At 43.1% G+C, this 13064-nt stretch overlaps 3 protein-coding genes across 6 annotated transcripts in view; all 3 read left to right on the top strand.

Moving 5' to 3' along the window:
- Positions 1-13064, top strand: part of LOC310816215 (protocadherin alpha-C2-like) — a gene marked incomplete at its 5' end in the record, with an annotated part of 112204 nt that overhangs the window by 67264 nt on the left and 31876 nt on the right. The window lies entirely within an intron of this gene.
- On the top strand, positions 772-3198 carry LOC310816571 (protocadherin alpha-2-like; the record flags this gene model as incomplete). The annotated part of the gene is made up of 1 exon (XM_083686825.1): positions 772-3198. One exon carries the CDS (start codon positions 772-774, stop codon positions 3196-3198), a length of 2427 nt encoding a protein of 808 aa, XP_083542951.1.
- On the top strand, positions 4150-10504 carry LOC310816570 (protocadherin alpha-6-like; the record flags this gene model as incomplete). Its single annotated transcript, XM_083686824.1, has 2 exons — positions 4150-6525; positions 8198-10504. The coding sequence occupies 2 exons, from the start codon at positions 4150-4152 to the stop codon at positions 10502-10504; spliced, it is 4683 nt and encodes a 1560-aa protein (XP_083542950.1).

Raw genomic sequence — 13064 nt, 5'->3', positions numbered from 1 at the left:
TCTTTATAAGCAACAGTTCAATCAGGGTGGGAACGCTGACAGATGCTGTCCATGGTTCTGAAACATTTCACTCTTTTCTCCTTCAATGTCCAACTGTCATTTAAATTGTGATGCTGGCTACTATCCTATACACATTTCGCTCTTCTGTCTCTGGAGAATGGGTCTATTGTCTCAACCAATTACATTAACTTGTTGTTGGCTATATGGTTAGTCTACAATTGGCTCTGTCCAATGGCCTACATTGTTGCTATTGTGTATTTTGTCATGAATAGACTAATGTTTTCCGTAGCCTATTACATCATGCCATAACACACATGGCATACTGTTGGTAGTCAGATGTTTACCTCCTATACTGAACACTTTGTCTTCAATCTATTACCTTCTTTGATCAAACTTGATTTACTGTTTGGTAGTGTATCAATATTGACACCGTTTTACATCCTTGGGTAATTTTCACAATCATCTTGATCACAAACCATTACATGCCACACCAACGTAAATTAATTTGTGTCAACAATTCTCTAAGACTATTATTTTGTGTATGAAAGATACACACGATGTCGCTGGAGACCACAGATGTATTAAGGTCCTCAATATACTAAGACTCCTCCTCCGTGAATGAGGAAAAAACCCGTCACCAGTCCCGAGCGCTTTGTTTAGAGAAATACTGGAACGGCGGAGAGAGTGATAGGCTGGGTTGTGTACAAAAGCTCTGATTTAAAACGGATACTTTGGGTTTCATGGATACATGATCGTTACTTGGATACAGCGATGGGTCTTTGGGAACAAAGAAAACGCGTTTGGATTCATTGCTTCGCCCTGCTTTACTTATTTCACTGGTCTGCAGCGCAGATATCATACTCCGTTTCGGAGGAGGTGGACAAAGGCACGTTTGTGGGGAATCTCGCTAAGGATTTAAACCTCAACATACAGGAACTAGAGACGAGGGGGCTTCGGGTTGTATCGGGATATAGTAAGATGTATTTCGAGGCGAATTTGAAAACGGGTATTCTGTTTGTTAACGAAAGGATAGACCGAGAGGAGCTTTGTCCGAATGCGGTAAAGTGCTCTTTAAACATAGAGGCCATATTGAACCACCCCATGCATCTCCACCGCATTGAGGTGAACATTTTAGACATCAACGATAATGCACCGTCATTTCTAGAAATGTTTCATACCTTTAACATTGATGAGTCGTCGTCTTCTGGTGAGCGATATCCACTACCAATAGCAAATGACGCAGATACGGGGGCTAACTCGGTAAAGAGCTACAAGCTGAGCCCGAATGAACATTTCTCCCTGGATGTACAGAGCGGTGGAGAGCAGAGTGTGTCTGCTGAGTTAGTGCTGCAGAAAGCTTTAGACCGAGAGAAACAGCCAGTGATCCAGCTCACACTGACCGCTGTAGACGGAGGAAAACCTCCCAGATCGGGGACGTCACTGATCGTTGTAAATATCATAGATGCCAATGATAATTCACCCACGTTTAGTAAACCGCTCTACAAGGTCCGTGTTAATGAAAATGCTTCATTAGGTACAAAAATAGTGAAGCTCAACGCCACAGATTTAGACGACGGTTTAAATGGTGAACTTGTTTATTCTTTTAGCAAACGTGGGAGTTTAAACTCTGCTGACATGTTCTCCATAGATTCACGAAGTGGTGAAATCACTGTAAAGGCGAATTTAGATCACGAGGAAAATGCAGCATATGAAATACGTGTGCAAGCAACGGACCAAGGCTATTCGCCCCGAAGTGGTTATTCAAAATTATTAGTTGAAGTTATTGACGTTAACGACAATGCTCCAGAAATCAAGGTTACGTCACTCATGAGCCCGTTAAAGGAGGATGCAGAGATAGGAACAGTGGTCGCCTTGGTGACTGTGACTGATAAAGACGGAGACAAAAATGGCCTTACTAACTGTAAACTTGTTGGTGCTATTCCTTTTCGATTAAAGTTGAATTACAAAAACTATTATTCTTTAGTGGTCGATGGCCCTCTCGACAGAGAGACTGCATCTCAGTATAATGTCACCATGATAGCTACGGATGAAGGGACTCCGCCTCTCTCCAGCACCAGCGTTATTACTGTACACGTTTCTGATGTTAATGACAACGCTCCACGCTTCTCAAAACCCGTGATTAATGTGTATGTCAGAGAGAATAGTCCAGTAGACGCTGTTATTTATACAATGACTGCACTTGATCTAGATCTAGAAGAAAATGCAAGAATAACGTATTCATTGTTAGACAGTTTCGCTAAAAGTAGTTCAATATCGTCGACTGTAAATATAAACTCAGTGACTGGAGATATAGTCAGCCTTCAGTCTTTTAACTACGAGGAGTTAAAAACGTTCCAGTTTAAAGTTCAGGCCACAGACTCTGGTGTTCCTCCGCTCAGCAGCAACGTGACTGTGAACGTTTTTATCCTGGATGAGAATGACAACAGTCCCGGGATTCTCGCGCCCTATTCTGAGCACGGCTCCGTTAACACTGAGAACATTCCCTATTCTGCTGAAGCCGGCTACTTTGTGGCCAAGATCAGGGCTGTAGACGCCGACTCTGGCTACAATGCGCTGCTTTCTTATCACATCTCTGAGCCCAAGGGAACCAGCCTTTTCCGGATCGGAACCAGCACCGGGGAAATACGGACTAAGAGGAGAATGAGTGACAATGACCTGAAAACTCACCCGTTGGTGGTGTTGGTTTCTGATATCGGAGAACCCTCATTGTCAGCGACTGTGTCTATTGATGTGGTGGTGGTTGAAAGCACAGGTGACATCCAGACTAAATTCAGACATGTGCCGATAAAAGATGAGAACTTCTCTGATTTAAACCTGTATTTGCTGATCGCCATTGTCTCGGTGTCAGTGATATTCCTACTGAGCCTCGTCAGTTTAATAGTTGTAAAATGCCACAGGACAGACGGCAGTTTCAGCAGGTACAGCGCCCCAATAATCACCACACATCCTGACGGGAGCTGGTCTTACTCTAAATCTACTCAGCAGTATGACGTGTGTTTCAGCTCAGACACGCTGAAGAGTGACGTAGTGGTTTTCCCCGCACCTTATCCTCCTGCAGATGCAGAACTGATCAGTATTAACGAAGGAGACACTTTTAACCGGACTCAAACATTACCCAACAAAGAAAAGGTATGTAGGATGAATGTGCATCCAACGTGCCATATCCATACAACGTAATAACTGCTAGGCCTATATGTTTTATTGTCTTTAGATATGCAGTGTTCATTGTATTATGGTTGATTGAATACAACATGTGATGGCGAAAACGGTGATGCTGAGGTGAATAACAAAGGTTTAACCTGCATTGAAACAACGCTGTCCATGGTGCTGAAACTGTCCCGTTGTTTTGGCTTGGAGGGTGAACGGGCAATTTAGTTCCTTGCACTATACTTTTTTATTGTTAAGTCACATATGTAGCTTTACTAAAGGTTCGTGAATATTAAAACTACTAGCTCTTTAAAAAACGACATTGTTTCATCAAGGTGTGTAGGTGTGCTCAAATTGATCTTTTGCTTATGTTGCTGTCCTTTATGTGCTCATCCTGTTTAAACTGGTCAATACTTCCTCTGTACTTATTGTCCTTGGTTGTAGTAATGTCATGCTCCTTTTTGCCAACAACAGAACACATATTCAGATTACTAGGCCTATGTTGTGATAGAAATAGGCCTATTTACCTCGCAAACTTGGCATTTTGTCTTGAATATAACTAACTTATATTATAACATGAGACATGGTTTGAATGCCTCGTTTTTGATCGACTCAATGTTGACAGTGCAACGTTAATGTTCGCAATTTGCTTGCTATCACCAGATGTCATAAAATGTTATACTGGTACCCACTAATTATAAATAAAGTATATCTGTACTCTGTTTAAGTGGAGAAGAAACACAGGGTGTCGCTGGAGACCAGATGAAATAATCTTGTCGCCAATATTCGAAGACTCCTCCTCTCTGAATGGGGGAAAAAGCGTCAGCAGTCCCGAGCGCTTTGTGAAGAGAAACACTGGGATGGTGGTGAAACGTAGAGGGCTGGCCGGGTTGTTGTGTATAGAATCCCTGAAATGTAACGGAATATACAGTGGATTTCATTGATAAATGTTCGATATTGGATTCAGTTGTACAAACAGCGATGGGTCTTCGGGAACAAAGAGAAAGCTGGATTCATTGCTTCGCCCTGCTTTGCTTATTTCACTGGTCTGCGGCGCAGATATCATACTCCGTTTCGGAGGAGGTGGACAAAGGCACGTTTGTGGGGAATCTCGCTAAGGATTTAAATCTTAACGTTCAGGAACTGGAGTCGAGGGGGCTTCGGATTGTATCGGGAAATAATAAGATGTATTTCGAAGCTAACTTGAAAACGGGGATTCTATGCGTTAACGAAAGGATAGACCGTGAGGAGCTTTGTCCGAATACGGTAAAATGTTCTCTAAACATAGAGGCCATATTGAGCCATCCTATGCATCTACACCGTATAGAGGTGAATATTCTTGATATTAACGATAATGCACCATCTTTTCGTGAAACTGTCAAATCATTCAATATTTGGGAATCCTCATTTCCCGGGGAGAGATACCTGCTACCGATAGCAAGTGACGCAGATGTGGGGGCTAACTCGGTAAAGAGCTACAAGCTGAGCCCGAATGAACATTTCTCCCTGGATGTACAGAGCGGAGGAGAGCAGAGTGTGTCTGCCGAGTTAGTGCTGCAGAAAGCTTTAGACCGAGAGAAACAGCCTGTAATCCAGCTCACACTGACCGCTGTAGACGGAGGAAAACCTCCCAGATCAGGGACGTTACGGATCGTTGTTAACGTAATGGATGTAAACGACAATACGCCAACATTTAGTCAATCCCTCTACAAGGCGCGTGTTTTTGAAAATGTTCAATTGTTCTCATCTATATTAACTATCACCGCCACAGATTTAGATGAGGGCGTAAACAGTGAGATTGTGTATTCTTTCATTGAACGGGGAAATTTCAATCCTGCAGATATGTTTTCCATAAATTCAGACACAGGTGAAATTACAGTTAAGGGAGATTTAGACTATGAGGAAAACCCTGCATACGAGATTCGTGTCCAGGCAAAAGACAAAGGTACTCCGCCCCGTAGTGTACACGGTAAAGTGTTAGTGGAGGTTATTGATGTCAACGACAATACTCCAGAAATATTGGTAACGTCACTCATGAGCCCTGTGAAAGAGGATGCTGAGATGGGGACAGTGGTCGCCTTGGTGACAGTGACTGATAATGATAAAGGCAAGAATGGCAATACTGACTCAAAACTTGTAGGGTCAGTTCCTTTTAAATTAAAATCGAATTACAAAAACTATTATTCGTTAGTGGTTGATGGTTCTCTTGACAGAGAGAGCTTTTCTCAGTACAATGTCACCATCACAGCTATAGATGAAGGGACTCCGCCTCTCTCCAGCACCAGCGTTATTACTGTACACGTTTCTGATGTTAATGACAACGCTCCACGCTTCTCAGAACCCGTGATTAATGTTTATGTCAAAGAGAACAGTCCCGCAGATGCTTTGATTCATACCATATCTGCATTAGATCCAGATCTAGAAGAAAATGCAAAGATATCGTATTCATTATTAGACAGTCCGGTTAAAAGTATTTCAATATCCTCGGCTGTAAATATAAACTCAGAGACTGGAGATCTAGTCAGCCTGCAGGCTTTTAACTACGAGGAGTTAAAAACGTTCCAGATTAAAGTTCAGGCCACAGACTCTGGTGTTCCTCCGCTCAGCAGCAACGTGACTGTGAACGTTTTTATCCTGGATGAGAATGACAACCGTCCCGGGATTCTCGCGCCCTATTCTGAGCACGGCTCCGTTAACACTGAGAACATTCCCTATTCTGCTGAAGCGGGCTACTTTGTGGCCAAGATCAGGGCTGTAGACGCCGACTCTGGCTACAATGCGCTGCTTTCTTATCACATATCTGAGCCCAAGGGAATTAACCTCTTCCGAATCGGAACCAGCACCGGGGAAATACGGACTAAGAGGAGAATGAGTGACAATGATCTGAAAACTCACCCGTTGGTGGTGTTGGTTTCTGATAACGGAGAACCCTCACTGTCAGCGACTGTGTCTATTGATGTGGTGGTGGTTGAAAGCACAGGTGAAATACAGACTAAATTCAGACATGTGCCGAAAAAGGAAGACAACTTCTCTGATTTAAACCTGTATTTGCTGATCGCCATTGTTTCGGTGTCAGTGATATTCCTACTGAGCCTCGTAAGTTTAATAGCTGTAAAATGCCACAGGACAGACGGCAGTTTCAGCAGGTACAGCGCCCCAATGATCACCACACATCCTGACGGGAGCTGGTCTTACTCTAAATCTACTCAGCAGTATGACGTGTGTTTCAGCTCAGACACGCTGAAGAGTGACGTAGTGGTTTTCCCCGCACCTTATCCGCCTGCAGATGCAGAACTGATCAGTATTAACGGAGGAGACACTTTTAACCGAACTCAAACATTACCCAACAAAGAGAAGGTAAGCTAGGTAAACTGAGAACAGTCATACTGTCTCCATCGTTTTATTCAAGTTCCAGGAGGCCGATTGCTCTATCAAATACACTTTTAACATAGTTTCAATGTTCTTTTTGTTGCTTTTGGTGACATTAATTCCTGCAGGGAATGACACTGTTCTAGGCTACATGACTTTCGACAGTAGCCTATCGTTTGTGTGCATGCTTCGATCCCTCTGTCTGTAGCCTACTGCCTGTGTGCACTGTCCTTTTCTCCTATCATTCTAAAAAATAAAAGGTTCCTGGAGGCTCTTTTAGAGGTTATTCCAGTTGAAACAGTGGAGGAACCCTTTAATGTTCATTGAGGAACATTTTTAAAAGTTGTAAAAGGATTTTCAGCAAAACACAATCAATGATAAGCCTTGTTTCTACAAGTGATAAGCTTACCTCTTTTAATTGTAGTTATTAGTTATTATATATAGTTATGTATTATTATATTATTATTATGTATAGTTATATATTATTAGTTATTTTCAAATTTAAGTCTGCCTGTTAAAACACAGTAGTAGAACACATTGGAGTAATTGCTGACCATTTCTCCCGGGAGTGTGTTTAACGATGTTACAGCCCTTAGGCTGACGATAACAAGAAGTGAGGAGGCACTCGAAACGAATTGCAATGTATCTAGCAATCATTCCTATACGCAGAGCCTTATATGTAGATGGAGGACTATATATGACTCTGGCGATACAATGTCACGTTAGGTAACACCTATTGATAAATTAGGACACAAACTATCAATGTTTAAACGACATGTAGCCTAAGCTGGCCGACATAACATCAAATACATTTCCTATCTGAAAATATCTGGGTTATTTTTCCGGTCGATAAGGTTTGAGAACATACCTAATTTAGGAAATAATAGCTAACCAAACAGACTGGCTAATATTTGCTAGCTGGTTAGCAACGGTCTTTTTCCTTTTCTAGCTCTTATTTGCTAACGTCATACCTCATTAACACCCAGAGGATGTTCATGGTAGACCGTTTTAATATACTAACAATCCTTTAAGTAATTTGAGATACTCATGTTGATAGTTAGACATACATTTCAGAGGAAAGAGCGACCCAACTTTACCTTTCGAAGGTTTCTCCTAATGTCTCAATTTCAAATTCTGTCAAGAGCGTTTCTTCAATGAACCCACCACATAAAGGGTTGTTAGAGGCACCTATATGGGGTATTTTTCAGTGTGAAACTTTGTGGATGTTGGTGGAACTTTATTGAACCCCTGATTTTTATAGTGAGTAGGCTTGGTAGAATGAGAGGTAAAATTCACATATTAAAATGCTAGGCTATATAACGTGTTTTCGCAGTTGTTAAATAGGCTATAGTGTGTATATCCACACGATGTCGCTAACAGTACACACAGGGTAAATCCTCACTAGCTTGGTGAGGCTCCTCCCTGTACGGGTGGTCGGTGCCGGAGAAGGCTTTGTTCATTCGAGTCGCATAACATCATGGGTCTTGTCGGGATCTGATTTTAATATACGTTCTCGCCAAAAATGCGGACGGTAGTCTATGTTGGTTGCAGAATATTCGGTTAATAGGACACCGACACAATGCTACATCAAGGCTGTCTCTATTCCTGGATTTGTTATCTCATCCCGTTCTTTCATTTTTGGAATTTCGTGCCAGCGCAGATTGTGTATTCTGTGTCGGAGGAGTCAAACCCGGGCACTGTTGTTGGGCATTTAGCGAAGGATTTGCATCTTGACGTCCAGGGGCTCGAGCATCGTGGGTTTCAGATATCCGGACCCAAAAAGAGCTATTTCGACGTTAACGTAAAGACTGGGATTCTGTCCGTAAGGGAGAGAATAGACAGAGACGAGATCTGCTCCCGGAGCATGAAGTGCTCCTTAGAATTGGAAGCCATTGTGAATTCGCCGTTGAATCTATACCGCTTTGAGGTTAACGTTTTGGATATAAATGATAACTCACCCTCTTTTCGATCACCTAAAACAGACCTGAATATATCAGAGTCTGCATTTCCAGGTGAAAGATTTACACTACCAAGTGCCTACGACGTGGATGTGGGGGCTAACTCAGTAAAGAGCTACAAGCTGAGCCAGAATGAATATTTCTCCCTGGATGTACAGAGCGGAGGAGAGCAGAGTGTGTCTGCCGACTTGGTGCTGCAGAAAGCTTTAGACCGAGAGAAACAGCCTGTGATCCAGCTCACACTGACCGCTGTAGATGGAGGAAAACCTCCCAGATCGGGGACCTTACACATAATTGTGAATGTGGAGGACGTTAACGACAACATTCCGGTGTTTAGTAAGTCTCTTTATAAAGCTAGAATTCCTGAGAACACACCGCTCGGTACAGCCGTGATCACGGTCAATGCAAACGATTCAGATGAGGGTCTAAATGGTGAAATAGAATATTCTTTCATAAATCACGATAATGATAACACCATTGATGCATTTTCCATTAATTCGGTGACTGGAGCAATCACAGTTAAAGGTGTGGTAGATCACGAAACAAACAATGCAATTGAAATCCGTGTTCAAGCAAAAGACAAAGGCCACAAGCCAAGAGCGTCTCATTGTAAAGTGCTGGTTGAAATTACTGACGTGAATGACAATCCGCCAGAAATATCAGTCACGTCGTTAGTTAACGTTGTGAAGGAGGATGCGTCATTGGGAACGATGGTAGGACTGATAACTGTAAAAGACAATGACGCAGGTAAAAATGGCGATATACAGCTTAGAATACTAGGCCCTGTGCCATTTAACATAAAGAACACTTATAAGAATCATTTTTCGTTAGTGGTCGACGGCCCTCTTGACAGAGAAAGCTTTTCTCAGTATAATGTCACCATCACAGCTACAGATGAAGGGACTCCGCCTCTCTCCAGCACCAGCGTTATTACTGTACACGTTTCTGATGTTAATGACAACGCTCCAAGCTTCTCGGACCCCGTGATTAATGTTTATGTCAAAGAGAACAGTCCCGCAGATGCTGTGATTTATACATTAACTGCGTTTGATCCAGATTTAGATGAAAATGCACAAATAACCTATTCATTGATAGATGGTCATAAATCTTATTCCATATTGTCTACTGTAAATATAAACTCAGAGACTGGGTATATTGTCAGTCTGCAATCTTTTAACTACGAGGAGTTAAAAACTTTCCAATTTAAAGTTCAGGCCACAGACTCTGGTGTTCCTCCGCTCAGCAGCAACGTGACTGTGAACGTTTTTATCCTGGATGAGAATGACAACAGTCCCGGGATTCTCGCGCCTTATTCTGAGCACGGCTCCGTTAACACTGAGAACATTCCCTATTCTGCTGAAGCGGGCTACTTTGTGGCCAAGATCAGGGCTGTAGACGCCGACTCTGGCTACAATGCGCTGCTTTCTTATCACATATCTGAGCCCAAGGGAATTAACCTCTTCCGAATTGGAACCAGCACCGGGGAAATACGGACTAAGAGGAGAATGAGTGACAATGATCTGAAAACTCACCCGTTGGTGGTGTTGGTTTCTGATAACGGAGAACCCTCACTGTCAGCGACTGTGTCTATTGATGTGGTGGTGGTTGAAAGCACAGGTGAAATACAGACTAAATTCAGACATGTGCCGATAAAGGATGAGAACTTCTCTGATTTAAACCTGTATTTGCTGATCGCCATTGTCTCGGTGTCAGTGATATTTCTACTGAGCCTCGTCAGTTTAATAGCTGTAAAATGCCACAGGACAGACGGCAGTTTCAGCAGGTACAGCGCCCCAATGATCACCACACATCCTGACGGGAGCTGGTCTTACTCTAAATCTACTCAGCAGTATGACGTGTGTTTCAGCTCAGACACGTTGAAGAGTGACGTAGTGGTTTTCCCCCCACCTTATCCGCCTGCAGATGCAGAACTGATCAGTATTAACGAAGGAGACACTTTTAACCGGACTCAAACATTACCCAACAAAGAGAAGGTGAGATTGATTTAAAAAAAAAAAAAAAAAGAAAAAAAAAAAAACATAACTGCCATATTTCTTTATTGAATTGTTTAGAAAATGTAGGCTATATACCTTTAGCAGGGGCTAAAGGTCATAACAGACCATAATTCCTCCCACACCGGGTTTGTTTTGTGACCTACTTTCTCAGTGCTTTCGAATTATTTATGTTTTTGTCACGATTGATACAAACTGAAAACTATATGAACAGTGTTATGTTAGAAGTTTCTCTTACATTGTATAGATTTAGCAGGGTTTGACTCTTTTCAAAAATGTCTAATTTACTGTTCTTTTCATTATCCGTGGCCTGCTTGTGTTGTCGACTGTGTGTTGCTGTCCATGGTGCTGAACTCTGTAGGTTCGCGCCAAGCTTCACAAGCTCTATGACGTCGTCCTTGATTCTAAGCCAATGAATTGCTCTTCTTGACGATTTAGCATGGCAGTTTTTATGTTTCAGTTTCTTCATATTATTGTTTGGACGATAGCTGATAATGATAATTTGAGGACTTTCTATACAGGTAACGCTATATCGTGGTGCATGTTCGGACTGACTCCTTTCGATATATGATGTTCAGACAAATACGCGGGAAAAAACATTTCAGAAATTATTTTCGTATCAAGCCACGTCTTAAAAGTACAACCACCACCTCAATGCAGAATCCCTGACTGAAATTGTCTACTCTGTCTGTCAGTTAGGCCTTCCCTTTCCTCACCAGGTCAATTGATAGATGGTGATTGCATGTTGTTGAATCTCTTGTATGTCAAAGCCTAGGTTCGATTTTCTAGCGGTGGAAATAAATGGACAATGATTGAAATGGGTGGTGTGTTTGTGTCAGTGTCAGTGAGTCTGCTGGCAGAGGCCAGAGCAGTTGTTTCAGTCCTCAAGAGGAGTGTGGATCACAGGGATAGGCCTCTTTCATTCCTTTCTTCTTCTCTTCCTACAGCAGGATTAGAGATGTAAGAACCATTTCTTTCACTCTTGGGTGCATGAGTAATCCTTCTCTCTCATCCTCTCCCTTTTCTCATTTTTATCTCCCCCTCTGTCAATCCCTTTTATGTATTCACCCCTCAATGTGTTTTGTTTACCCCTGTTCTTTCTTACTGTCTCTCTTTCCCACACTCAATATCAATTCCTTTCTATTCCTCTATATCCCTCTCCCTCTGTCAATTCCTCTCTATCCCTCTTGAGTAATTCTCTCAATCTTTCTCCCTCCCTCTGACTCTGTCTCACTGCGTCTCTTTCCCCCAAACAATTTCATTCTCTCCCTCTGTTATTCTTTCTCCTCTCCCTCCCCCACTGTCTCTCTCCCTCCTCCCTCCTCCCTCCTCCCTCGCTCTCCCAGTCCAGCGGCCCTGTTGTCTCTCAGTGTATGGGGAGCAGCTGAGAGGAGTGATTGTGAATTAGGAGCCATCTCCCTAGACGTGCGTGTTTTTCGCCCGAGCGCGCTGTAAACATGATTCCTCACATTTTCATTAACATTCGTAATGTGTGTCAGGGCAGCTCTCTCCTCTCAGCCTGTAAGCAGCTCAACTGTTATGTATGAGGAGAATATTATGACTGAATATCAGTAATCAGTAACTCAAACACTGTACACTGGCACTGTATGTGCTTTGTGGATTGTTGTGGTCATGCTGGCTAAGTGATGCTATTTGACGCTATTTGTATTTAATGGTATGCTTTGTGCGTGTTCACATTGTACATGTGCAGACTGTAGGCTGTATAATCAGGCTGTGTGAGTGGTGTCTTAGTCTGTCAGATAATAGCCTGACCTCCTTTCAGGAAGGGGTCCGGTGTAAACACTGGGTGGTTCTTCAGAGCTATGTTCCTGTGGGTGGTACGTTATGTGGCTTATTGGCTGTATTGGGGTTTCCTGTGATCACACATGGGCTATGCATATTGCAGTGCTGTGTGGATGGATGAATGTAAGTGGGTCAGTGTGCGTTTGTGTGTCGCAGTGTGCTTGACGTTCCATTGGAATCGCTGCTTTCTCAGTAGGTGTCTGTGACTCCATAGATATATTCTCTATACTGCCAAGCTCTCAATGCTGCGTTTGCCTCACTGTGGTAACAGTAACAGAGCCTGCAGCAGTCTCAATGCGTTTCAGTGGTTCAGTATGTGCTCTGTAGGCTGCTGCTCTCTGTGTGTGTGTGTGGGTGTGTGTGTGTGTGTGTGTGTGTGAGGGAGAGGGGGGAGGGGCTGGTAATTTTCCGCTCTTCGCTGCAGCAGCAGCAGGGAGCTCTCAGTGCCTGAGCGTCTCAGAGAGCTCTACAGCCTGGGCTAGGCGGGGCTGACAACACCGGAACCCAGCTGTCAATCACAGCTACATGGCCTGGGCGGAACAACAGCCAGGGGAATGAGGTCGAGGGGCTTATTCAAGCAAACCTCAGGTCACCGTGTCTGTGTGTGATGCTGTTTGTGTGTCTGTGTGGGTGGTTGACTGTGTATTATTATAGGTATTAAGTGTGTATGTGTGTATGTGTGTGTGTGTGTGTGTGTGTGTGTGTGTGTTTTTGGGAGTATTAGTGTGTGCCTATCTGTGTTGACTGAGTGTAT

Source organism: Argentina silus (assembly GCF_951799395.1).
Source record: "Argentina silus genome assembly, chromosome: 15".
Taxonomy (NCBI): domain Eukaryota; kingdom Metazoa; phylum Chordata; class Actinopteri; order Argentiniformes; family Argentinidae; genus Argentina; species Argentina silus.
This window is presented reverse-complemented; position numbering and strand designations above follow the sequence as displayed.